Consider the following 24425-nt stretch of genomic DNA (forward strand, 5'->3'; position numbering starts at 1 on the left):
CTTCCAGCACACAGAAATGTTTGCGGAAAAAATCTTGATGGCCACATAAAAATCACACTTCTGAATTTTTAGGGCACAAAATAGTGGTTTATAAGAAAAGTGCTTTTAAGATGTTTTGAACCTTACTAGGACATGCTCAATTTTAGTTAAAGGGTCTCAAGAGCCAAGAGAGGTACGTGGTGTTAACCACTCTATTGACGCTCAAGATGACGAGTGTTTCTGGGCTTCATATAAATAATTATAGACAAAAACAATATGATGTCAGACATTTGCTTGAAAACAATTAAAATACAGGAAGAGTAAAGGCAATTAAGCATATGAAGGTGTTAAGCCAACAGCATCAGCCTTAGTCACAAATGAAGATGGGTGGTGGGGACATGAACTCAGTGCTACAGCCTTTTTTCTCCTTTTGTGTATGTTTGAATTTTCCTGTCATTGTTTTTACAAAAATACTTACAGATTGAATATGAAAAATGATATTTTATACAAAGATAAGCATTATAACCTTAGCTAGATGCTATAGTCACAAAAATGAGTATTTGTACATATCAAAAATGCCAGTGTCTTCTACACGAGAAATTAGGAGCAGGGTCTTGGTGAGGCTGTGCTTGGTGGAGAGAAGCCTGGCCATCATGCTGAGACCCGAGCTCTAGTTCTGGCTTAGCATAAAAACATGATGGGAGTAGGTAAAAGACCCCCCTTCATTAAGCTGTTTCTTGTGTATGAATTGAGAAAATCAGGCAGCTCTCTTCTAGTACCCTTCCCTGGGAAATAAGGTAAAAACCCCTGCTGGATTGAAACTCGGCCTTTGCTTTCTCCTCTCAAGGCTGTATACCCAGGGCCTGGGGCAGTTCCTGGTCACAGGAGGTGTCAATTATACTTGCTCCTTCAATGAACCAGTGTGTTGCCTTTTTCAAAACCCATCTTCTCGTCGGAACCTACTTCTTCCCTCCAATGAAAGTAGGACCAGGTCAAAAAGCAGGCTGAAACCTTTCACTGTTTTCAGTCACTTCGTGAAGCCAGAAAGTGGCAGCAGCCACCAGCTCCGCCTTCAGCAGCAGCATGGAGGGAAGGTCAACACTCTGTCCCCAGTGCCTGCTCACTGCCCTTCAGGGGCTTCTACCTAACCCAAGATAAAGAGCAGAACCTTCCATGATGAGCAGAGTCCCACACAGCCCAGCATCACCATCATGCTCACTGGTCATTCCCAGCGGCCTCCATTCATCCTCTTCTACATCAGGCACTCTGATGTAGTGTTCTCTCAGTCTGGCAGTATTTTCCTGCTCCTCTGCCCGGCAGTACTTACTCCTGTTTCATATTAAAATCATATCATTCCCTTAGACAGATATCCTCTGGACCATACACTCAACTGTGTTACCTATGAAACACCCAGTACTCCCTTCTCTGTGTTTTCAGAACACTCTCCAAAGTTGATTGAGTTGATTAAAGTTCTGTTTTTCCCATGAAATAAATATAAAAAAAAGTTCATCTTTCTCTCATTCGTTGGTTGATTCTTCCTTGCTTTTTCATGGACTACCAAGAAAATTCTTCAGCGTTCTGGTAATATTAGATATAAGAACACTTCAGCTAGTCTGTCTGATTCAGCTTCAGATACTAAAAAAAAAAAAAAAAATTGTAAAATCAATATCTAGTTCTCATCCAATACAAAACCTGCTCTTTCTCCATGGCTTCAGCTTGATGTGGAATGCTCTTCCACCACCTACTTCCTGCCCTACAACTCCCTCCCACTTCTGGTGCCTCTACATTCAGCTCAGAAGGTGTAACAGAGTTAGAAGAAAATGATCAAATTACCTAAGTGGTGCTTCTACACACGCGTCCTGGCTTTCAGAGCCTGCTACATGCTCCAAACATTTCAAATGTTGACTCTGTCAAGTAAAGTGCATTAGCAGGTCACCAGAAATACCCTTGGAACCCTATGCTTTACAACATCCTGGTATGGACAATTCACTTTCCAAACTGATGTCCAGTGAGACCCCCAGACCAGCTCAGCATCTTGTGTCCTGGGAGAACTTTTTGTTGTAATTGAAGGCCTGGTATAGATAGCCCAGATCTATCTAGCTTCTCAGTGCTTTCATGTCCTGAATACTTGCCTCTCCATAGCTGGCCCTGCTCTGCTCTCTCACTTCAGGTCAACCTTGGCCTTCCAAATGCTTACTGTCTATAGCCAAGGAAGACACCCAGACTGGGAGTCCACCTTCCTGCAGTCTCTGACCAGATACCTGCAAGACTGTCAGTCACCGCTCAGGTGACATCAAATATGAAGGAGAGAACCAGGTTCCTGCTGGCACCTCCTAACCTGTCAAGTGATTTCTTTGGGGTTCTTGTCAATTGCACATTGAAAATGGATGAGAGTACATGTCAGAATCTTCTGATTTTCAGTGAACTTTCAGAAGGTACTTGGACACTAATAGTGCATTTTTCTCTGTCTTGGTTCAACTGAAACTCCAGGATGATGGGAATCCTTAACATCCTGTCAAGCACAGTTCTGGGACTATTTGATGAATGCTTATCTTCTCCACTCAATTTTGACTCCATAAGCATTCTCTATGTTTGTTGAAAGTCAAGAATTCAGCCCCATACAGTACTAGAACAACAAGATGAGGTTGTAAATAAAAGAATAAGATGAGTGACAGGTGAAAGTTCCTACCCATCAGTATCACCCAAAGAGCTTTGAAAAAATACAAAGCTTATTCTTATCCATTGGTATGAGAGCTCGGTGCATTTGTGGAGAGGAGGAGAAACCCAAATCTGTGAAGCCCACCAGACTTCAGAAACTTGAATGTAGAAGCTTGGTCTTGTGTAGTTAGCAACATCCTAGGAAGAAAATACATATCATGGTGGTGCAGGGTAATTACGGATCAGGCTCCCCATGGTAGTTAAAGAAGGACAAGAAAATACAGTGAGAATGGAAGGACCTAATGCTTGCTCTCTGCCCATTAAATATCAGCTAGAACCATCTTCATAAAGCAATTCTGGTTACTAACAAAATGACGTGTGTGAGCACGTGCGCATGCGTGTGCGTGTGTGTGTGTGTGTGTGTGTGTGTGTGTGTGTGTGTGTGTGTGTGTGTCCAGTGGTGTAATGAACCACCTTAGATCCACTGTTGAAGGCCAGTTCTGCACACAGCTTACCAATTTTGTATTATGTGAATATCATGTTGGTAGCTTCGAATTGACTATAGTGGAGTATGCAAATGAAGGAAATTGTAGCAACTACAATTATGAATTTCATTTTTCTCTTTTTTGAGAGCTTGAGTTACCAGAATGCTGTTTGGTATTCTGGGAACATTGGATGTACTTGAATGAGCTTAACTCAATTAAGTTGAAAAGTAAATAAAAACTTTAAGAAAGTAATAGTTTGAGCTGGGAGAAAAAAAATTAAACGCTTAGGAAAAAAAAAAAAACAGAGTAAGACCTTGGACTTGAGGCAAGTAGCAGGTAAAAATGGAATCTGAGGTGTTACTCTAAGCCAAGCCTCCCTTCAGCCTGTTTTCTACCCATAACTTTTTACCAGTGCTTCTGAAATAAGTGTAAAAATAACTGCATGAAATATACCTAAAAAATACTGACTACATGTGAGTTCTGAACATGCTAAGAAAGCATTTCAAAGATTTGTACTCTCTGGAGAGAAAAGTTCAAGGAAGGTATAGACTGTGTTAAGTTATCTGAAATGAAAAGTGATTTTAGAAAAGACAAAAATCAAATATTGAATGGCATAAAAATACCATGATCTTTTAAATATATGATAAATATTTGCACATAAAATGTGGTAAACACTAGCCAGGTACAGTGGTGCATGCCTTTAATCCCAGCACTTGGGAGGCAGAGACAGACCAATTTTTGTGAGTTCAAGACCAGGCTAGTCTACAGAGTGAGTTTCAGAAAAACCAGGGTTACACAGTGAGACCCTGACTCAGGAGAAAATTATGGTAAACACAAGTGTGGAGGCTGAGGTCTGTAGTATCCAGAAGATGAAAAAGCAACGACTAGGTTTGATCAGAGGAAGAAGTAGAAATACACGTGTAGACATGTGTAGAGATACCACACTGAACATCATTAATGAGGACAATTACTATGTGTTCACCAAAGATCTTTAATGCAACACTAGAAAGAAATCAGAGAAGTTGTGAATGGAACTGAGAGCAAATGTAAGTATCCATGAATTGTACCAATAATTAGATAACTGAAGGCAGAGGATAAGAACACACCTCCCAACTGAGCAGGTCCCACACATCTTTAATCCCAGCACTGGGGAGGCAGAGGCAGGTGGATATCTGTGAGTTCAAGGCCAGTCTGGTCTACAGAGTGAGTTCTAGGACAGCCAGAGCTACATGGTGAGACACTGTCTTGAAAAAAATACACATCCCCAGTTACTGGTCAACAAACTAGTTACTCAGCAGAGATTATTCCATTTCAGACAGTTGGAAAAACCCATTAAAGAAATCATCACTTGGGGAAAAAACTAATAATTAACTAATTAAGAGGCTGGATCGCCTAAAATTAAGCTTGTCCGTGGCTGAAACTGATGCACTCTGTTAGCACATGTCAAGAACTGAAAGGAAACATACAAATAATTAAGCACAAGCATTTTATTTGAGGACGAGAAGTAAACCTAGGCACTCTCTACAACTAGGAGTCTACACTGATTTAGAAAATGAAATACCTGGCTGATGTTTAAGACTTTGTTTGCACATGCAATGATGGTGTTCATGTTCTGAAAGTCGACAAATTTAAAGGACCTATGCTCCAGCTTGGAGGATGGATAGTTAAAGGTAGTGTAAATCTCATAGGAATGGTGGTCCACTTACAGTTTTGGCCAAATCTGTGATCGGTGTTCAATTCCAAGACTCTAGGGGGAGAAAAGGAAAAAAGAAAAAAAAAAACTCTTACAATTAGACAATTAGAATTCTTATTGTTGAGAAGAATTGAGAGGAAAACAGGATAAAAGCAAGCTTTTTATCACATAATTTCCATAAATGCCGTCATGTGTTACAAATTGCTGTTGCCAAGGAGATATAAGAAATACATATCAGATGGGAACAAGGACGTTGATTACAGCAACGATGAACTAGTCAGGCTTTAGAGACACTCTACCTTTGGATTTGTAAGGAAATGTTGTCTATACAAGCAACAATGGGGTCTGTATACCCCTCTTTTAAAACACGCAATCATTTGTCCATTCTGCAAAGAACAAAGAAAACATCAATACAGTTCTCACAGCCCTCTCTTTTGCAGTACAGAGAATAGAATGAATGGCCTACTTCCTGCCATATTTGCCAAGAGTAGGGACGACAGTCCTTGGTCCCCCATCTAAAAACCCTCACATAGTAAATGATTCTTTTCTCTAAGCTAACAACCAATTCCAGTAGGTGAGTAATTCTTTTCCCGGAACCATCTTATAGGAAAATCAATGAAAAAGGAAAAAATTAAATAAGCAAATCTTTAAAAAAGGCCACAGCAATAGAGATGGTAAGCTTCCAAACTTACCAGTCAAGGAAAGCCGGCACTTACAGCTTGTCCCAAACAAAACCATAATTTTAACTGATCCCTGAGTTGAGCCTCGCTGGATGAATGACTTCCAGGGCCTCTGGCTCTTTGGGACTAAGCGAGAAGATTATTTTTAGCACAACTATTTGGAAATCTTTGAGAACTTGGACCTGCTGTTCTGTCTGGTACCAAAGCAAGTTTCTCACTGAGCTCTCAGGAAAGATCCTGACTTTTGTACATTGGGAATCCTGCAGCAATCCACCCTCCCAGAGCACGGTATGGTGTTTATTCTCTTTCTCAGAACTTTGGTAAATGTAGAGATCATGGTCCATCTTCATTATGATGGAGTCTTTGACTCAGTGTGCAAGTAGCTCTTTAGGAAGAATGAAGGAAGTGAAGACTTAGCTCTGAATCTCTAACTGACACTGGTTTCTTTGCCATGGACAATGGTCTCTGGCCCTTGACTCTCCTGCAGACCATCACAAAGGGGTCCATGAGTGGGTGATACAGACTAGGGGTTAGTATGTAGACTCTAAAAATTTTGCAAATGTCCAAGTTTCTTTTTTCACTGCTCCTCCATCATAGCACGTCACACAAAGCAGCCAAAACTGTAAATCAGGAGCTGTTGTAGAAAAACCTAATGACTATGTATCTTTTCACTCAACTTTTGTTGAGATTCTACTGTAGCTCAGCCTGTCATATATGTCAAGAATAGGGAGTCTATGTGTTGCTAGGGAAATGAACAAGCAAATAGGTATAAAACCAGTTGTGTGGCCTTGAGGGGGTCGGCATAGGTCCAGGAGAAGAAGGGACCTCATTTAAATGTGGAAATCAGTTCTACACAGGAAAATGGGACCTTCAAGGAGCTAAGGGGCTCATCAGAGAAAGAATTGGGTTTAGAAGCTCGGGTTTCCATCCTGTCCCAAGCTCATAGCCCCTCCTATTGAAGCGAGAAGAAGAGATTCTGATAGTGAGCAATGTCTACCTCAGAGGCCAAGGGGAGGTCGAGTTTTGGCCCTTCTCAGTAACCTCTCCTCTTCCTAATGATTTCCAGGCAGAGCATATTTGGAATTTGAATTAATTGAATCCAGTCTTCTGTCATGAGGTAATAGATGAACATCCAGTGTTTCTGACAAGATGTCAGTTCAAATCCTAGCTGCGCCATTTTGTGAATTATAAAAATTTTGTCTCTGTGAATGGGACTTGTCTAGGAAAGTTGAATAAAAGAAATCTTATAGTATCGGTCCTTTTTCTGACTTGAGTGTTTTATGATACAATGCCTTGAAAGCCCATCTATGTTGTGCATTCATCAATATGTCTTGTAATTTTCAAAGCTGTCACATATGTATGTCACAGCTTATTTATCTGTTAGTTAACACTTAGGTTGCTCCTTTTAGTAGCTGTGAATGCTGCTGCCATGAACATGAATATTCAACTATCAGTTTGAGTCCCTGTGCTTAATTCTTTGTGGTATATTCCCAGAAGTGGAGTTCATACTTGACCATACTTGAGTCCTTGAAATATTTTCTAGCATTTGTGTTCTCATGAATAATATTTTCTATTCTTAGAACAAAAATCACTCTATTTACAAAAAAAATCTCAAACTACATATATATTTTCCAGAGGCTCAATCTTTACATTGACTTAATCAGTGCTTCCCTGAGTGTTTCTTATGGATAATTTGGCATGAAAGGATTCTATGACTAAAAAATATGCATGCTACTATATACTACATCCTCCCTTAAAGATTCAGAATACATATTTACATGAAATATCTGGTATATACATGTGTTTTTAAATGTATGTTTTAAAATCTAAAAACCTGTCACTTTGTTATCCCTAGAGAAAAAGTTAGAGTAGAAAGTCATTTACATTTAGCATTCAGAGCCTGTCTGAGATTAGCATTATATCCAGAGCTTTGATTTTCTAAGTCCAAAGAAGCATAAAAGTGGAAAAAAAATACATGTCAGTACATATTCTACATAAATTTGCATAATTCAAGTCAATGCTTGAAAGCATATTGCAAGAGAGGGGACTGCTAATGGAGATGTTTTCTCCTGAGGATTTTAAACATATTCTAAGGTTGGATTATAATGTGTAGTGAGTCGTATACTTCGATTAGTTTTATGCTGTGCAAATTATGTCTTTTCAAGCTGTCCAAAATCATTATAATGTAAAGTTTTGACTCGTGTGGTTTATTCTCAGTCAAAACAACCAAATTACTTGTGCTGTTTTAAATTTGGGGCAGTAGACGAAAATGGGTTGTTCAGGAAATGGTGCTGGAAATGTGCAGGTGTATTGTTTCCTCACAGTTTTTAATCAGGAAAACCTGGTGGACCAAATTTTCATATGTGATAAAATAAAATGTGAGAATTGAAATAAATGTAAAATTATGATTAATATCCTGTAGTGGGGGAAACCTTCTAAGCATAATAAATTAAACTTTAGAAAAGGTTTTAATAATAAAAACATTTTAAATGTATGTGAACACAGGAGCTGGAGAGATGGCTCAATGCTTAAGAGTACTTGCTGCTCTTTCAGAGGACCCAAGTTTGGTTTATAGCACCTATGTCAAGCTGACAAATGCCTATAACTTCAGCTCCAGGGGATTCAACATCTCTAGCCTGTTCAGGTACCTACACTCACACACATGTACCTACACACTGAGACACATAATAAAAATAAAATAAACCTTTTCAAAAGTGAGGAAAATCTAGAAAAACATTTTTGTATTTGTCATAAAGCATATGAGATAGGTAAATATAAATATTCATTATACTAATATTTGTAATAGCAAAAGAAACTACCTCAAATGTCCATTGGCAGGACAATACTTAAATATAATATATGCATATGACTGATATCCTAGAGTCCCTGAAACAAAAGGAATGTGGTGTGTAGATGTAACCAACGATCTTATTAAATAAGAAACACAGAGCCGATTCAGAGAAGAAAGCCAAGAGGTCAGAGCTAAGAGCCTCACCCTTCCTGATTCAGGGATCCTCTTCAGCCAAGAGAGCTCTCCGAAAAGGGACCTACTTCCTGTGTGAATGTCTTTTTAAAGTCTTCCTGTTCTGCCTTCTCATTGGTTGTAAACCCAAACATGTGACTGCCTCATCACTGCCTGAATGTACCACCCTCCAGGTCCTTAAAGGCATACGCCACCGCCGCCACGCACTTGCTATGGCTCTGATAGCTCTGACCCCCAGACAACTTTATTTATTAACATACAATTAAAATCACATTTCAGTACAAGTAAAATACCACCACAGTGGTGCATCTATGTGAAGAGATGTCAATATAGATAGATGCACTGAGTCCTCTATCCAAAGGTTCCACATACCGGCATTCAATGAATCACAGAAAAACAGTAAGTAATAATTATTTATTAATTATCTGCTGCACATGTGCAGACTTTTTATTATTATTCTGTAAACAGTACAATTGTTTACAAACATTCTCGTTATGTTAGATATTAGAAGTAATCTAGCGGTAAATGACTCCAAGTATATAGGACAGTGTGCATGGGTTATATGCAAGCACACCAACTTTTGTCAGGGCCTTGAGCCTCCTTGGCTCTTGGTATCTATGGTAGGGTGATGGTCTTGGAACAAATTCCCCACAAACATGACTCACGTGAGAGCAAACTGAGAATGTCATCTACAGAAAGCTAACTTGGAAAGGACACACAAGAAGTAGGCAGCAGGACTCATCTCCAGGGAAGAAACTAGTATTTAGGAGACAGAAAAACAATATTAGATTGACTTATAATTTTGTACCTCTTTCCTTTTGATCTTAAGAAAAACATTATCCATATACACAAAAACGTTTAATATGTTTAAGGCCTGTAGGCTATATAAAACTAAATCAGTTCAGCCCTTAATGTGTAGTCTTAATCACAGCAAAAAGAACCCATGGGTCCAGGGAAAACATTTCAACCTTCTTTTCCTTCTTTGTCTTATAATAGTCTCATAATTTCTCATTAGTTTTTCTTCCCACAGAACTCACGACTCATCTTCCCAAAGTCTCTTCTCCCAACTTGGATGTTTGTGTTAAATGCTGTTTTGGTGATGGGACTCATCAATAAATAAGAGAAAGATCCATGCCCTTGTGTAGTTTGGATGCTGTGGGTCCTATCTGAAAGAAATACATACCACAAAATAAAGACGAATCATTTAGTGGGTTGAGATGAGAAATGCCATGGAAAACAGAAAAAAAAATGAAGCAGGAAGAGGGAGGGTTGGGGGATAGAAGAAAGAGCTTTGTAATATTAAATAAGATGAAACTGGTTGTACTGAACAAGATGACATATGAGAAAGATCTCAAGAAAGGGATGAGGAGTTAAGCCATATGGTCATCTTGGTGCAAGAGTTTTACTCAAAAGGAGACTGAAATGATCCTAAGGCGGGTTATACCAGGTGCCTTTGAGAGACACCAAGGAATCCACTGCAACTAGAACTGGGACTGAGGAGTAAAATGAAAGATGAAGTCACAGAATATAAGGAGGGCTGTGAGGATCAAGCAGATCTTGTAGGCATGGCAATGTTGACTCTTAAAGGGAACTAAGAGCCACTGTGGTAAGAAGCCACTGTGGTTTCCCATGGTGACCGACACTCTCTCATCTTCATCCAAGAACTGAGTCCTGAGACTTGCAAGGACACTCACCATCATGCCATGTCATGCAGTGAGTACCACAGCACCTTGTTCCTCCCTGCAGGTGACTGTTAATACATCATCATCTTGAGTGATGCTCAAAGGTCCTGAATGGAGCTGCAAGTAAGCATTTAGACTCCTGTACCAGACAGTTCTCTGGTGCTTTTGTCAAGGAAATGCAGTCCATTCCTTCATTGATAACACTGTTTCAGTGGCTTTATTAATTCCTCCTTTGAGCATATGTTGCTGCTACCAGTGAAGTATTCTTTCTCCCAAGCACATTCCATACTACCTGCTTCCTTTGTCTACCATTAACCAGCTCCCCAGTTCACTCTTTTTCCATAATTCTCCTATGAAGACTTTTATACCACCGCCAGTGCCTGGGCTCCCCAAAGCTCCTTTTCTCCCAATACTCTCAAGTCCTACTCAGAAATACCTCTTGACCTCAATCTTCAGCCTTTGGTGTTCTGTATGTATATGGTTAAAAGCCTCCTCCTGAGCACCCTCAGGAACTGGCATTTTAATCAAGGCATCCAGTTTTAATGAGAGCAAAGATTGCACATAGGATGCTCCTTCCATTATTTTTTGTCTTAGTCTTCTTCAAAACAGCTCATATCTTGTTTTTTTCTAAAATAAAAAAAATCATACACAAGTATAATGCATTTTGATCATAGCCATTCCAGTTCCCACCATGCTCTCCCACATCTCTTTCCAATTCATGTTCTCTCTCTCTCTTTCTCATATATATATATATATATATATATATATATATATATATATATAGAGAGAGAGAGAGAGAGAGACAATTATATATTATACAGATATAAAAATTATTATATATGTACATAACACACATATGTGTGTATGCATATATGTATGCATATATATATACACACATTAGTGTTGTCTGTATGTACATGAGTTTAGGGCTGACCATTAGGGCTTAGACAACATATCATGGGGCTTGTCTCTTCAGAAAACTGACTTTCCCTCTCAGCAGCCATAGACTGCCTGTAGCTTCTCAACTGGGGGTGGGGCAGGGACTACTGTGAGCCTTACCCCTATCCACATTTGGGATGTTGACTAGTGTGCTCTTCTGGGGGTCTTGGCAGGCAGCCAGAGATGTTGAGAGTATGTGGAAACAACACCCCTGCCATGTCCAGCCGAAACTCTTCTACAGCAGTCCTCGGGTCCTCTGACTCTTACCATCTTTCTGGTTCCTCTTCGTGAAGTTCCCTGAAGAGCTCCTATTGCTATCAGAAGCACTGGGTTTGTCAAAAGTACCTTAATCCTGTTTGAACACTAGGATCAGTGGTTTGAGGTTGGTACTTGCCCTGTTTAAGGTGTGACTTAACACAATGGTTCCAGTGTTAGAAGTTTGATCCCACTGTGGTGGTTGTGAGAGGCAAGGGAGCTTTAAGGGCTGGCATCCAGGGCAAAGTCACAAACTAGGAACTCTCCAGTGTTCTGGCTTCCTGTCTCCCTACCCCTTCCACCTTGTTACTATATGCCATGGTATGATACAGTCACGATGGCCTTTGAGAGAGCCTGTGCCACATGGCATTTTCAGTCCTCAGATTTTCAGCCTCCAGACTGATAACTAAATAAACCTCTTTCCTTTGTGAACCCCTTGCCTCAGGCATTTCATTACAGTAGCAAAACACAGACTGATAGAATATGATATGACAGGTCCGGCACATAGAACATGACAAAAGTGTTTTAATCCTTGGATAGGAGGGTCTGGTAGCACTGGATATACTGTTTAAGCATTTTTGACGATAAGGTCTCTAAGACTTGCAATTATTCCAAAATCTCATGTACATTTCTTAGGTTATTAATCCTGAGCTAGAGCAAAATTTTTGGGTATAGTTCCAAGATGTTACAATCATTCCATGGGCACCATAAAAGTGGTGTGCCTTTTAAATTTTCTGGGGTGGTTGTCAAAATGACATCTGATCATTTTTCCCACATTTTATTAATATTCCCCTTCAAAGAGTATTGTCCAGATCAACCACCGTGAAGATTCAGTATGAAAACACAGGCCCAACCATTCAAAAACTACTCGTGTACACAACCCACAGAAACACCTGTGTGCATTCTCCCATTAAAGAAACTGCTCATCCTAAGGATGAAAAACCAGGTGTCCCCAGCTTATGCCACCCTCCCATGACTTTAGCCTGTATGCCAGGGTGTCATACTAATAAATCATTCATTACTCTGTGCATCCAGGCTCTGTGGAGCAAGAAGCCAAGTCCTATTAGGTTAGACTTGAAGAGACCTGTATCTGCTTCACACAGTGCACATGGCCCTATGCACGGTTTAAGTTCACACAGCTCTTTAACCGACCCCCAGTGCTAACAACTTAATGGGACACAGAGGCATTATAGCCTGCAGATTTTTAATTAAAGTTTCAGACTCCCCCAGGACATGCACAGTACTGCAATTAACACTAATTGGCATTACACATGATTAACAAGTGGAAAACATGGTTTTTCTGAAAATGCTTCTTTTCTCCCATGAATCTAAGAACCTGATGGATGCATACAAAGATGAGTAGGATGATACCCAGCCTGTGTTACATTAGCACAACTCTGTAAACAACTTCTATACACGCAAGAGAGGAGAGAGAAAGACAGTAATTAACGTTACAGATGATTGGTCCTATAAGCGCTTTAAATGTTACACGAAAAACAAAGTTCTAAATCACAGGATTGGCACAATATCACTTTTATCCACAACACAGATGCACACAAGTCTAGAAATATGTATATACTGAACTATAAAGGACAATTAATTATCTCTGGGTAGTGGCAACTGTGCCAGTGTTTATCTGAGTCATTTGAATGTGTTGTTTTATAATGCAAAAAGGACAGGTTGTTTTGCCAAATCCATCCATTCTTGCAGAATAAATGCAGCGAAGAGGTGTGTATAGAATGTTTTCATCCCTCATCTATGTCAGTCCCTGTATTAGGCACTGAGGATTCTGCGTCAATGATGGATTGACAGATTTTTAAATCACGAGAGGAAGCAGGGTTATCGACGTGAGGAAAATCAAATGTTGGAGGAGGCTGCTGCGCATGCCCATCCTTCTGTTCACACCAACTCCGTCGTGCCGAAGGCCCTCCCTGGAGAGTGCGCTGATGTCTTTACTTCTCTTCCAGAGCCCAAGATGATTGTCCTGCTCTATGTGACAAGTCTTGCCATCTGTGCAAGTGGACAACCTCGGGGCAATCAGGCCAAGGGAGAGAGCTACTCTCCAAGGTACATCTGCAGCATTCCTGGCTTACCTGGCCCCCCAGGCCCTCCTGGAGCCAATGGCTCCCCTGGGCCCCATGGTCGCATCGGCCTTCCTGGAAGGGATGGTAGAGATGGCAGGAAAGGAGAGAAAGGCGAAAAGGGCACTGCAGGTAAGTAAAGATGAGGTTCTGCAAACACCCCCTCCACCGCTCCTTAAACCCCTACCTTTGTCCCCTCTTCTCAGTGGGAACTGCTCCTTCAGTCACTTCTCTACCTCACCTTCCTTAATCATAACAATTGGCTTTACCCTGCCTATGCTTCAAATGCTACTTTAACTCTTTGCAGCCTTAGGGACAACTTTCTCAGGTGGACATTGTTACGTTGGGAAGGTAAGAAACCCAAGCCTGGTTAAAGGCACTGCAGGAGATGAGCATAGACGGGACTGCACTGCGCAGGAGATGAGCATAGACAGGAATGCACTGCGCATGAACGCTGGAGCTCAACTTCCAACAACTGACGCCTGGAATGACGGGACAACGGCTGGATATATGGAAGTTTGAACAGACAGACAAATGGGCCAGAGCAAGGAAAGAATTGGAATTTGGAAACTCGGTTTACCACCCTGCTCAGAGTTAATATTCTAAACAAATATTCTGGGGGGTGGGGAAAAACAACAACAACAACAACAAAACCAAATATTCCTCAAGATATTCTAGATTTCTTCCATGTATACAGCTAGAAGAATGGTGTCATATAGCCGGCCTTTCCTCACTCAGCACTCTCTCCCACCTGCCCTGCTACATAGCTCTTTGAGAAAGGAGAACTGTCCTCTAGTCCTCGATAATTTTCAGGCTTTCCCCCCTACAGATAAGTTAGCCTGGGAAGCCTGCCAGACTCCACAGTCCTTCAGAGAAAACCAAATTGAAATTCTCCAGAGGTTGTGTTAACTCTACAAGAGGAAGGGATTTGGAATCAATCTTTGAAAATACGCTTCTGAGTGTACAAGTTAGACAAAAGATAAGAAGGAAAAAAAACACATAGATCTAAAAAATATGCCTCTACCCAATCACCACACCTGATTTACTGGGGTTCTGTGCCACAGTGCCACAGTATATATCCAGATTATTGGCTAATGTGTCATTTCCAAACACTCCATGCGGAACGTGTGGGTCAAATCGATAGCTGTCAGATGCGTGAGCATTGTTCAATATTAAAGAACCTTATGTAAAGATTCAATGTCAGATAAACCTTGGATTTGGAGCTTAAATGTAGTTATTCAAAGGTGGCTGTCTATAAGGTAGCTCATGTGAATACAAATTATTACCGAGCCATGATTATAAATATCCTTAAAATTCTATGACACAGAGATTATAGTTCTGTATGACTGACCTTTTCAGCTTGCTGTGTCTGAAAGGAAGAGTGTAGTGGCTAATCATACAAGCATTGGCACCAGAGAAACAGACTCAAACCTTGGCTCTTTCAGTTAACTTTACTTAACATCCTTTGGGCAAATAGTCTCTTTGAGCTTCATTTGTAAATTGGCAATAGTAAGTTTTTAAATTGTGAAGTTTAAAGGTAGCCATATATGCAGAACATCCTATAGAATAATTGCCACATGCTAAGTACTTGGTAAATGTTACATATTGTTAATTATTAAATTTTGATCCACAGGTCAAAGATAAGTCTGTAGCCACCCAAAGCCACAGAGTAAACAAAAAAAATGATTAATATATCCATTAAGTAGTTCCACTGTTATTTCAGATAGGATTTAATAATCCTTAAATGCTACAGTTTTAGCCCTATGAGGTCAAGGATAGTCCTATATACAGCAACCTATTCATCCCTCTATGTACCCATGCACTATTTACTCAGAAACATTTTTGTGTACCTCTAACTACCAACTTTTATTTCTAGAGAGTGCTTTTCAGCCTCCACACCAGTGTCATTTAGTGCTGAATAATTTCCATGGCAGGGTGAGGTGTTCAGAATGGTGTTTGACAGCATGTCCCTGGATATCAGTGGCACACCCCTCCCAACTGTAGCAACCAAAACTGGCTCTAGACCAGTGGTTCTCAACCTGTGGTCTGTGACCCCTGTGGGAGTCAAATGATCCTTTAACAGGGGTTGCATATCAGATATTATGCATATCAGATATTTGCATTATGATTCATAACAGTGGCAAAATTACAGTTATGGAGTAGCACCAAAAATAATTTACAGTTTAGGGTCACTACAATGTGAGGAACTGTATTAAAGGGTTGCAGAACCACTGCTCTAGACATTGCAAACTGTTTCCAGGGACTCAGCTGCTTGAGAAACTGTGCTAGTCACTGGTAACATGGATATTTGTCAGGGAGTGAAGGGAAAGGATTATCTAAGTACATCACTGCAGTAGCTCTAAATACTGACCATCTATTAAGAATTCACTATGTGTTAATATTCACCATTATAGTCTATAGTAACTGTAACATACAATAAAATAATGCTACAAGTAAAACCATTGAGATTAAAAAATAAAGTGACTTTTCCAAGCGAAGATTATGCAAATCCAACAGCCACACCTAAGGCTATACACAGCTCATAGAGGACACTGATTGAAATTGTGAAGGGATGCACATATCACTCAGAAACCACATTTGCAAAGTGGCTGGCAAATTGAGTCCACGCCTGGGAAGTTCTGTCCAGTGCTTCCTCTCCAGTGACAGCACCGAGTCTTTTCATTTGTACACCCTTCTTGGATACCAGACTGTCGTCACCTCACCAAGTCCAGGCAGAACTAACTGTATTCTTCTCCCAACTTTGCTACCCTAAACTAGAAATGAAGAGATTATTACACCAAATTATAAATTCTCTGCAAAAACATATCTCACTGGTCTGTAGCAAGCATCATATACAATATGTATTAATATATTTATATTAATCACATTCAATTAAATCCAAATGCATGCTCATTCAAATATTGCCACAACTATATCCTAAAGCATTATTATATCTTTTGGTTGCAAGCTTAGCCTTTAACAGTTGAGCCATCTCTCAAGCCTTCTTGAAGCTTTCTTCATTCCAGTTTAATATAAAGATTTTAGTATATAGCCGGGTAGTGGTGGCACACTCAGGAGGCAGAAGCACGCTGATCTCTGTGAGTTCAAGGCCTGCCTGGGCTACAGAGTGAGTTCCAGGAAAGGTGCAAAGCTACACAGAGAAACCCTGTCTTGAAAAACAAAACAAAAACAACAAAAAAAAGATTTTAGTATGTATAAGCCTATCACACTGTGCCCCTATCACATATTAGAGTAATCAGACATTACATGGTTCTAAACATAAGGTAGATGTGTGGATGGATGCATAAATCCACTGATGGAAGGAAGGAAAGAAAGAAGGACAGATGGATGGCTAGACAGATGATGCATGGATGAAAGGAAGGATAAAGTCATTCTAAAGAGAAAATCTACATAGGCCCCTTTGAGAGAGAACTAAAGAAACTCTATATGGCTAAGCTTCAGTACATACACATGTTTTAATCCTTAATGCATAATGATTTATCCTTTGTTTTTCCTCCTGAGTATATAGTCTCCTGGTATATAGGAAAATTCTCCATATAAAAAAGGAAGAAATCATATATATATGTATGTGGGCATACATATATATATATATATATGATTTATTTATTTACTATGTATACAGTGTTCTGCCTGCATGTATGCCTGCATGCCAGAAGAGGAGGACCCCAGATCTCATTATAGATGGTTGTGAGCCATCTTGTGGTTGCTGAGAATTGAACTCAGGACCTCTGGAAGAGCAGTCAGTGCTCTTAACCTCTGAGACATCTTTCCAGCCTCCATATACATTATTACTACATTTACTCCATGACTAGGTAATTTGCAGTTCAGGGTATTAAATATGTATTACAAGGAAAAAATTAAGCACTAAGATTGTGAAGAGTTCCTCATATTTATAATTTGCATTTCAGTATTTATGAGCTGTTCTCAATAAGTTTTCAAGAGGGTGAGACCTTGAGTAACCTATGCCAAACCTTTATTACAATGACTAGGCAGCCTAAGCCAGAAAGACTTACACCTTCTTCAGATTCACTACCCAGTCCACAGCTGAAGTGGATTCTATCTCAGACATGCTCAGTCACTATTGACTGTGTTGCCTGCTAAGTTGGAGTAGACTTATATCCAATGTCTCTGTACTCCAAATAGAGCCCTTCAAGCCAGAAGAGGAGTGACTAACCCAGAATCTTATAAGCAGCATGATTTGAGTTTGTAACAAAGTCCTATGGTTAAAATTGTCCGTGAAACACGAATGGTTTGTATTGGAGATCTGTGGTGAAGGCAGAAGAGGTTAAACTGCTATTGAAGCTCAAATCCAGATTTCAGACTTTGTAGTCTTTGATTCGTGCATGGCAAAAGAAGTTTCTACTCCCTTTCTACCCCAAAGAATCAAGCACTGATGAAGCTCAGACTGTTAGGACTTTGTTTCAGGAGACACCTATCATGTGGGTTCTGCTTGGACCAGTAGAGCTTCAACTTAACAGGACCGTCTGTGTTAAGGGGACATGACTGTTGTTGATAAGAATGCTGATCTTGTCTCACCGACAGCGGTGACATTCACTGACAATAACCTCCACGTGTCATAAACTGCTACACAGCCATTTCATAAGGATTAAAGCACTGTGCTTGACATTTTAAGGGAAAAGCTTTAATTCTCCCAAGCTTTACATTACCAAGATATTTCCTTGTTAGTCTTGCCAATTAACAGGAAAAAAGAATCAAGTTATCACATGCATGCACTGAAGTATGTACAGCACTCCAATACTTGATAACAAAGCACCAGCAAAATAAAGGGCTTAGCTGAGTAAGAGTCCCTGAAAAGAAAACCATGGTTACAAGTGAAACCAGGCATTAACAATACATTTCCTGAATGACAATATATATATATAACTGAAGACCAACAATTTGGATACTTTGGATGGAAATACTATTTATAGTATCCAAGTACTATTTATGACATGGATTTGGTCACAAAATTAAAACCTTTTATTACACTAATTATTGCTGTTTTATAAAAGAAAAAGTCAATTTTGCTGATGGCTTTCAATTAAGATTATTTTTTCTCTATAGTTAGCCTCTAGTTAACCTGCAGATGTAAAGATTTGGACATGCAGAAAATAATCCTATACAGTGACTTAAAATTGATTGAAGTTCTTTCACATCCATTGTTTTTTCTATATGTAAGGGGCCCCAGAGAGATTAGGAGTTAAGTCTAAAGTGATACATTCAGTGGTAGAGCCAGCTGCAGGATAAGAGGCATTCAGATGGAGGGGAGAAAGACACCATGAGGTTGGGAAGGCTTAGGATCTTTCTAATTCTAATGCATAATCAAGTCCCTTTGCCTCCTCGGGACTCAGCTTTCTCCTCCCAAAGCAGAACTGCAGATGATAAAAGCAGCCATCATTTTTTAGTTACAGTAGCATACGATGCCCCAATGTTCCAGGTTCACTTAAAGTTTACAGGGTCAATCAAACCCATTTCCCTAGAGGATGGGGTGCCCAGGCTCCAGAGTTGGACAGGCATGTGTTCAGATTGCAGCTCCATCACTTAGTAGCTTTGTTCTCTTGATTCAGTTTCTTTATCTGCAATGAAGTTAACAATTCTTAGTTTTTAAAGTTGTTGTGAGATTTAAATATGATAATGCATGCAAATGAAACATTTAAATTGGTCCTGGTATATAGTAAATAGTTGATAAATAGCAAATTTGATTTTGATTAATTATTTTTTTATTAACACTAACAGGGATAGAATGAGACAAAGACTAAGCTGTCTCCAAAGCATCATCTGGTTCTGTCTCCTCTCGGGACTCATTGTAGGAAAAATACCAGCATGCTCTCTGATGTCTTTCTGTAGTGGCAAGTATCTGGATATGATAAATATGCACCAGGTGATATGTCGTCAAAATAATAGTTTATTAGTCTAATTAGTCTAGGTCTAATTGAAGTCTCAAATACTGGAGAAAGCCTATGTGAAGTTTTTCTTTTTTAGTATATCAATGATTTCCAAATGCCTTTTAATTAGCAGGAAGCTGTTGATAGTTTACTAACAAGATATGATTGGAGTGTGTTAGCAGTGTGTAGGGATGTTGTGTGTGACTCTCTAGAAGAACTATTAATTTAGCTATGAATTGTTTTTGAAGGTCTAAAAGGTAAGACTGGACCGCTGGGCCTCGCTGGTGAAAAAGGAGACCAAGGAGAGACTGGGAAGAAAGGACCCATGGGACCAGAGGGGGAGAAAGGAGAAGTCGGTCCAGCTGGGCCTCCTGGACCAAAGGGAGACCGAGGAGATCAAGGGGACCCAGGGCTGCCTGGAGTATGCAGATGTGGGAGCATTGTGCTCAAATCTGCCTTTTCAGTTGGCATCACAACCAGCTACCCAGAAGAAAGGCTACCCATCGTATTTAACAAGGTCCTCTTCAATGAGGGGGAACACTACAACCCGGCCACAGGGAAGTTCATCTGTGCTTTCCCGGGGATCTATTACTTTTCTTATGATATCACATTGGCCAATAAGCACCTAGCCATTGGGCTGGTGCACAATGGGCAGTACCGAATAAGGACCTTTGATGCCAACACAGGGAACCATGATGTGGCTTCAGGGTCCACAGTCATCTACCTGCAGCCAGAAGATGAAGTCTGGCTGGAGATCTTCTTCAATGACCAGAATGGCCTCTTCTCAGACCCAGGCTGGGCAGACAGCTTATTCTCTGGATTTCTCCTCTACGTTGACACAGATTACCTGGATTCTTTATCAGAAGACGATGAGCTGTGACCAGGACTGCAGACATGAACGTTACATCATGAATACCACGAAGGCTTACACTTGGATTCAATCTGGGGAGCTGGAAGGTCGAGCAAGTGAGAAGGGGATTCAGAAACTCCTTTTACAGACAGCTCTGGCAGAATTCATCAAAATAAGGCAAACCACCGACCAGCTGAAATCACAACAAAACTAATGGTATAGAATAGCCCCAGACATGAAACCCTTGAAAGTAATGATGATAAATATTTAAGAAAATGAAAGATAATTTTAACAAATTTGAATGCCCTTAAAGATACAACCAGCAGGTAGTGACCCTGACTCATTAAACATTCATAAAACTCCAGTTTTGTTTGTTATTTAGGATAATCATAACATTACAGACAAATTCTTTGACACTTCTCCGGAGTCAAAGAAAAGCAAGAGATACTAAGAATTTTCTAACAAATTAAAATGGAGTGATAAATTATTTATTCCTTTTTGCTTTTATATGTACACTCCACAACTCTGTGTGTGTGTGTATGTGTGTGTGTGTGTGTGTGTGTGTGTGTGTGTGTGTGTGTGTGTGTGTGTGTGTAAGCCAGAAGACAACATCAGCTGTCACTCCTCAGGTGTCGTCCATCTTGTTCTTTGAGTCAGAGAGTTCACTGAACCCAGAGCTCACTTCTCTGGGTCGCCTGGCTGACTAGTGAGCCCCAGAGACTCCCTGTTCCCATCTCTCCAGCGCAAGGATTACAAGCACATGCCACCATGCCTGACTTGTTTTTACATGGATCCTGAGGGATCGAACTCAGGTCCTTGGGATTATGAAACACACACTTTACTGACTATGCTATCAACTCGGCGCTTAGCAGCTCTTTATTGAGACTATGTGGGGTAGACACTGAGTGCAGAGCAGCCCCTGAGTGCTGATCAGTCCCAAAGGCAGGAGAAACAGTCGTAGCCTTATTTCAGGCAGACTAGTGTGTGGTGAGCACTCTGCCACGGTTGTATGTTATGAGCTCCATGCCAACCAGATTGATTCAATGCCAGGGACACACAGGACCCATGATTTATGGGTTTGGAAGCCAAAGACTCACACACAGGAAAACACTAGGTATGCCAAGATATGTTTCTATGGGTGCAATTAATGCAGAGGAAATAAGGGATCAGCTTCTGCATTCTCCTCATCCCACATGACACATCAGCGTAATAACAGCGTTGAAAAGAAGTGAAAGACAGAAACAAGGGAAGCCTGAGAAGGGAAAAGGAAGTAATGATTGGAGAGAAATGGGCATTAACCCAGTGCTTTAACCTGGTAGTTTTCTAGCACAAAGTAGGTTTCTTCCAAGCAAGGGCACCACTTAAATTATTGGGGGAAAATGTTTCTCTAGAATTACTTAGAATTAGAATGCAGCGAAGCACATGTCCCCAGACTTGTGAATGAGGTGGGATGGAGACTGAACAGAGAGAAGGGAAGCTGAATGTCGGCTATTAGTCTTCCAAGCCTCTCACTTCCTTATTAGCACTTGCTGCCTGCTGAGATTCTCTGCTTAATCTCAGCCATGATTCTGTCTTAAGTACCCCTCCTTAGGTCTACAGTAATGATATTCTCTTTGCCTTTCCCTTCCTATATTTTCTATGTATCCTTCTCCTTGCTCATTAAAGATTTTAATGTCTGCTATGTATGAAACACCATACTGGATTCTGTGACAATGAGGGAACATCAAGATGGATGTAGCCTAGTCTCAACCATCAGATTTCTAACAAGACAAGAAATTGCATGCACACCCCCACACACCCAAACACAAGTCCCTGTGCTCTGAAATAGGCCATGCTAAAACGTGCAAAGTGTTAAATGTTTACTTCTGAAGTGACAGAAGAGGGCCAAAGAAATTTCTACCCACCAGATCTTAAATGACGAAAGGACGTGGAGTGGCCAGGTAGGGAAAGAGCAACACAGACATCTAATACTGTGGATGAAGATGAGAACTGAGACCGGAGAGAGGAATCAGTGGGTCAGCCCCAGGAGGGACGGTACTATACTTATGGGGATGGGTCTCAAAGCGGGCCACTGCCTTCATCAAAGGTGACACTTAGAATGATCACACAGCCTGTGGATATGAAGTCCATGTTCAACCCCTACCTTGAGTCCACTGTACTCTGCCTGCTGAACTCTGTCTCCTTCTTGCTCTCCTGAACCAATTCATAGGCCCGGGGGCCAACAGCACCAAGAATAGACAAGAAAGAGGGAAAGGTTGGTTTGAAACAGTCACCTGTCTATAGATAACAGCCACTGCTAGAATCCCAGGCAACATAGTATACAAAACAGCCAACAGAAATAGGCAATAAAATACAGCCCACTTGAAAGCAGATGAATTTGCTGGAGAAATTGAAATGGAGAAACTATGCAGGCGGTCTTGCCCCACAAGATTGAACATTCGATCAGCTACCTCCCAAGTGTTGCGATGACAGGCGTGCACCACCAGGCCCAGGGTATGTGGTTCTGGTGATCAAACCCAGGGCTTTGTGCACACCCAACAAGCATTCTTCCAGTTGAGCAGAGTCCCATCCTAACAAAGGCATTCTTTTTCAACATTATCTTTTAAATGATTCTTCATTACAAAATCTATTTCCAGTAGATTTTTAAAATAGTTTCCTTCATTGGTCTTATGCCCAAGATGAATTTATTTTTAAATTATCAGCAGGGTGATGATGAGGGTTAGACAGCTGCTGTGGGAAATGAAAAGCAGGTTTCACATTAAAATGATACCAAAAAAATAAAAACCTTTCAGGAAATGCTTGTGTCTTTCAGTCCTTAAAAAGTTCTCGGGCATCATTTTTCTAAATCTGTGGATATTTTTGTAAAGAAGGAGAAGATTGGTTTGTTTCTAAAAACAACTCAAGTTTCATTCCTATCCTTCTTGGTAAGGACTACCTTATAATGAATATGTATCAAGTCATATTTCTACTTTATATACTTGCTCATTCTAGACTGTCAGGAGCCCTCAGCAGACATTGAATCTGCCAGCAACTGACCTTGGACATCCCATCCTTCCCAAGTATAAGAAATAAATCTGAGACATTCACAGATACTCAGTTGGGGGTATTTGTTATAGAAGCCCCATTGAACAAAGACAATCGTGATAGCAATTATGCCCTTATTTTACAAATGGAAAAACAGGGGGACAGAGAGAATCAGAAATGTATGAAGTAAATCATGAGTGCACAGTAGGCCCAGGCAGTCTGACATGGATTAGGAGCACAGTCCATCTTCCTAATCACCACTGTGGAATGCTGACTCCACACTGGTTTCCCAATAGTGGCAGGCTACACTGTTCACACATGTTTTTGTTTGTCTATCAGATATAGAAGTATTCCTATCCATCTTTTGCTGTGGATGACTGATTGATAAATAAAGTGCTGATTGGCCAGGAGCCAGGCAGGAAGTATAAGCAGACAAGGAGAGAGGAGAATTCTGGGAAGTGGAAGGCTGAGGCAGAGAGAGATGCTGCCAGCCACCGCCATAAGGAACATGATGTAAGATGCTGGTAAGCCACAAGCCACGTGGCAAATTATAGATTTATAGAAATGGGTTAATTTAAGATATAAGAACTAGATAACAAGAAGCCTACCACAGCCATACAGTTTATAAGTAATATAAGTCTCTGTGTGTTTGCTTAGGTCCAAGTGGCTGCGGGACTGGTAGGTAAGAGAGATTTGTCCTGACCACGGGCCGGACAGGACTAGGAAAACTTCAGCTACAATCTTTATGTCTCAGAATTCTACCTGCCATAGTATGTGCTCAAGGAAACAGTGCTAAATTAATCAATGAAAAGTTCTTCTTTAGTGCAGTCTTCACACATGGAGAGAGAGAAAAGGAGAAGGAGAAGTGGGGGGAAGAGGAGAGAGGGAAAGAGAGCGGCATCAGAACCAAAAACCCGACAATCACCCTGTGAATTAATCCAGAGCTTTGGACTGCAGCTGCTAGAATCCAACATACACTAACTCAAGAAATACAGAACCAGACAAAGAGAAATTCTGGAACAGATCTGGTTACACAGGCATTGGCCCCCAAAATTGTATTTCTCCCACCTCAAGGATTCTCTTCAGTACTAGCTTCAACTTTGGCAGGCTTTTCTTTTGTAACAAAGATGGCCACCAACAGCTGATGTTAGCATTGCTTTGTGATTTGCCTGTTTCTTGTGTGGTAGGGCTGGGGACCCAGTTTGAATTT

The 24425-nt window shown here is 40.5% G+C and overlaps 1 protein-coding gene across 3 annotated transcripts in view; it reads left to right on the top strand.

The window, feature by feature from the left end:
• Positions 1-20678, top strand: part of C1qtnf7 (C1q and TNF related 7) — a 100677-nt gene extending 79999 nt beyond the window's left edge. For all 3 annotated transcript variants that reach the window (XM_052734842.1, XM_052734845.1, XM_052734843.1), the window contains exons 2-3: positions 13322-13567; positions 19590-20678. In XM_052734842.1, coding sequence (XP_052590802.1) covers positions 13322-13567; positions 19590-20221 — 878 coding nt within the window. In that variant the 3' untranslated portion in view covers positions 20222-20678. The remainder of the gene's footprint in view (positions 1-13321; positions 13568-19589) is intronic.
• The last annotated feature ends 3747 nt before the right edge of the window (positions 20679-24425 follow it).

Source organism: Peromyscus californicus, unplaced genomic scaffold, assembly GCF_007827085.1.
Source record: "Peromyscus californicus insignis strain IS unplaced genomic scaffold, ASM782708v3 Scaffold_13__1_contigs__length_99412109, whole genome shotgun sequence".
Taxonomy (NCBI): Eukaryota; Metazoa; Chordata; class Mammalia; order Rodentia; family Cricetidae; genus Peromyscus; species Peromyscus californicus.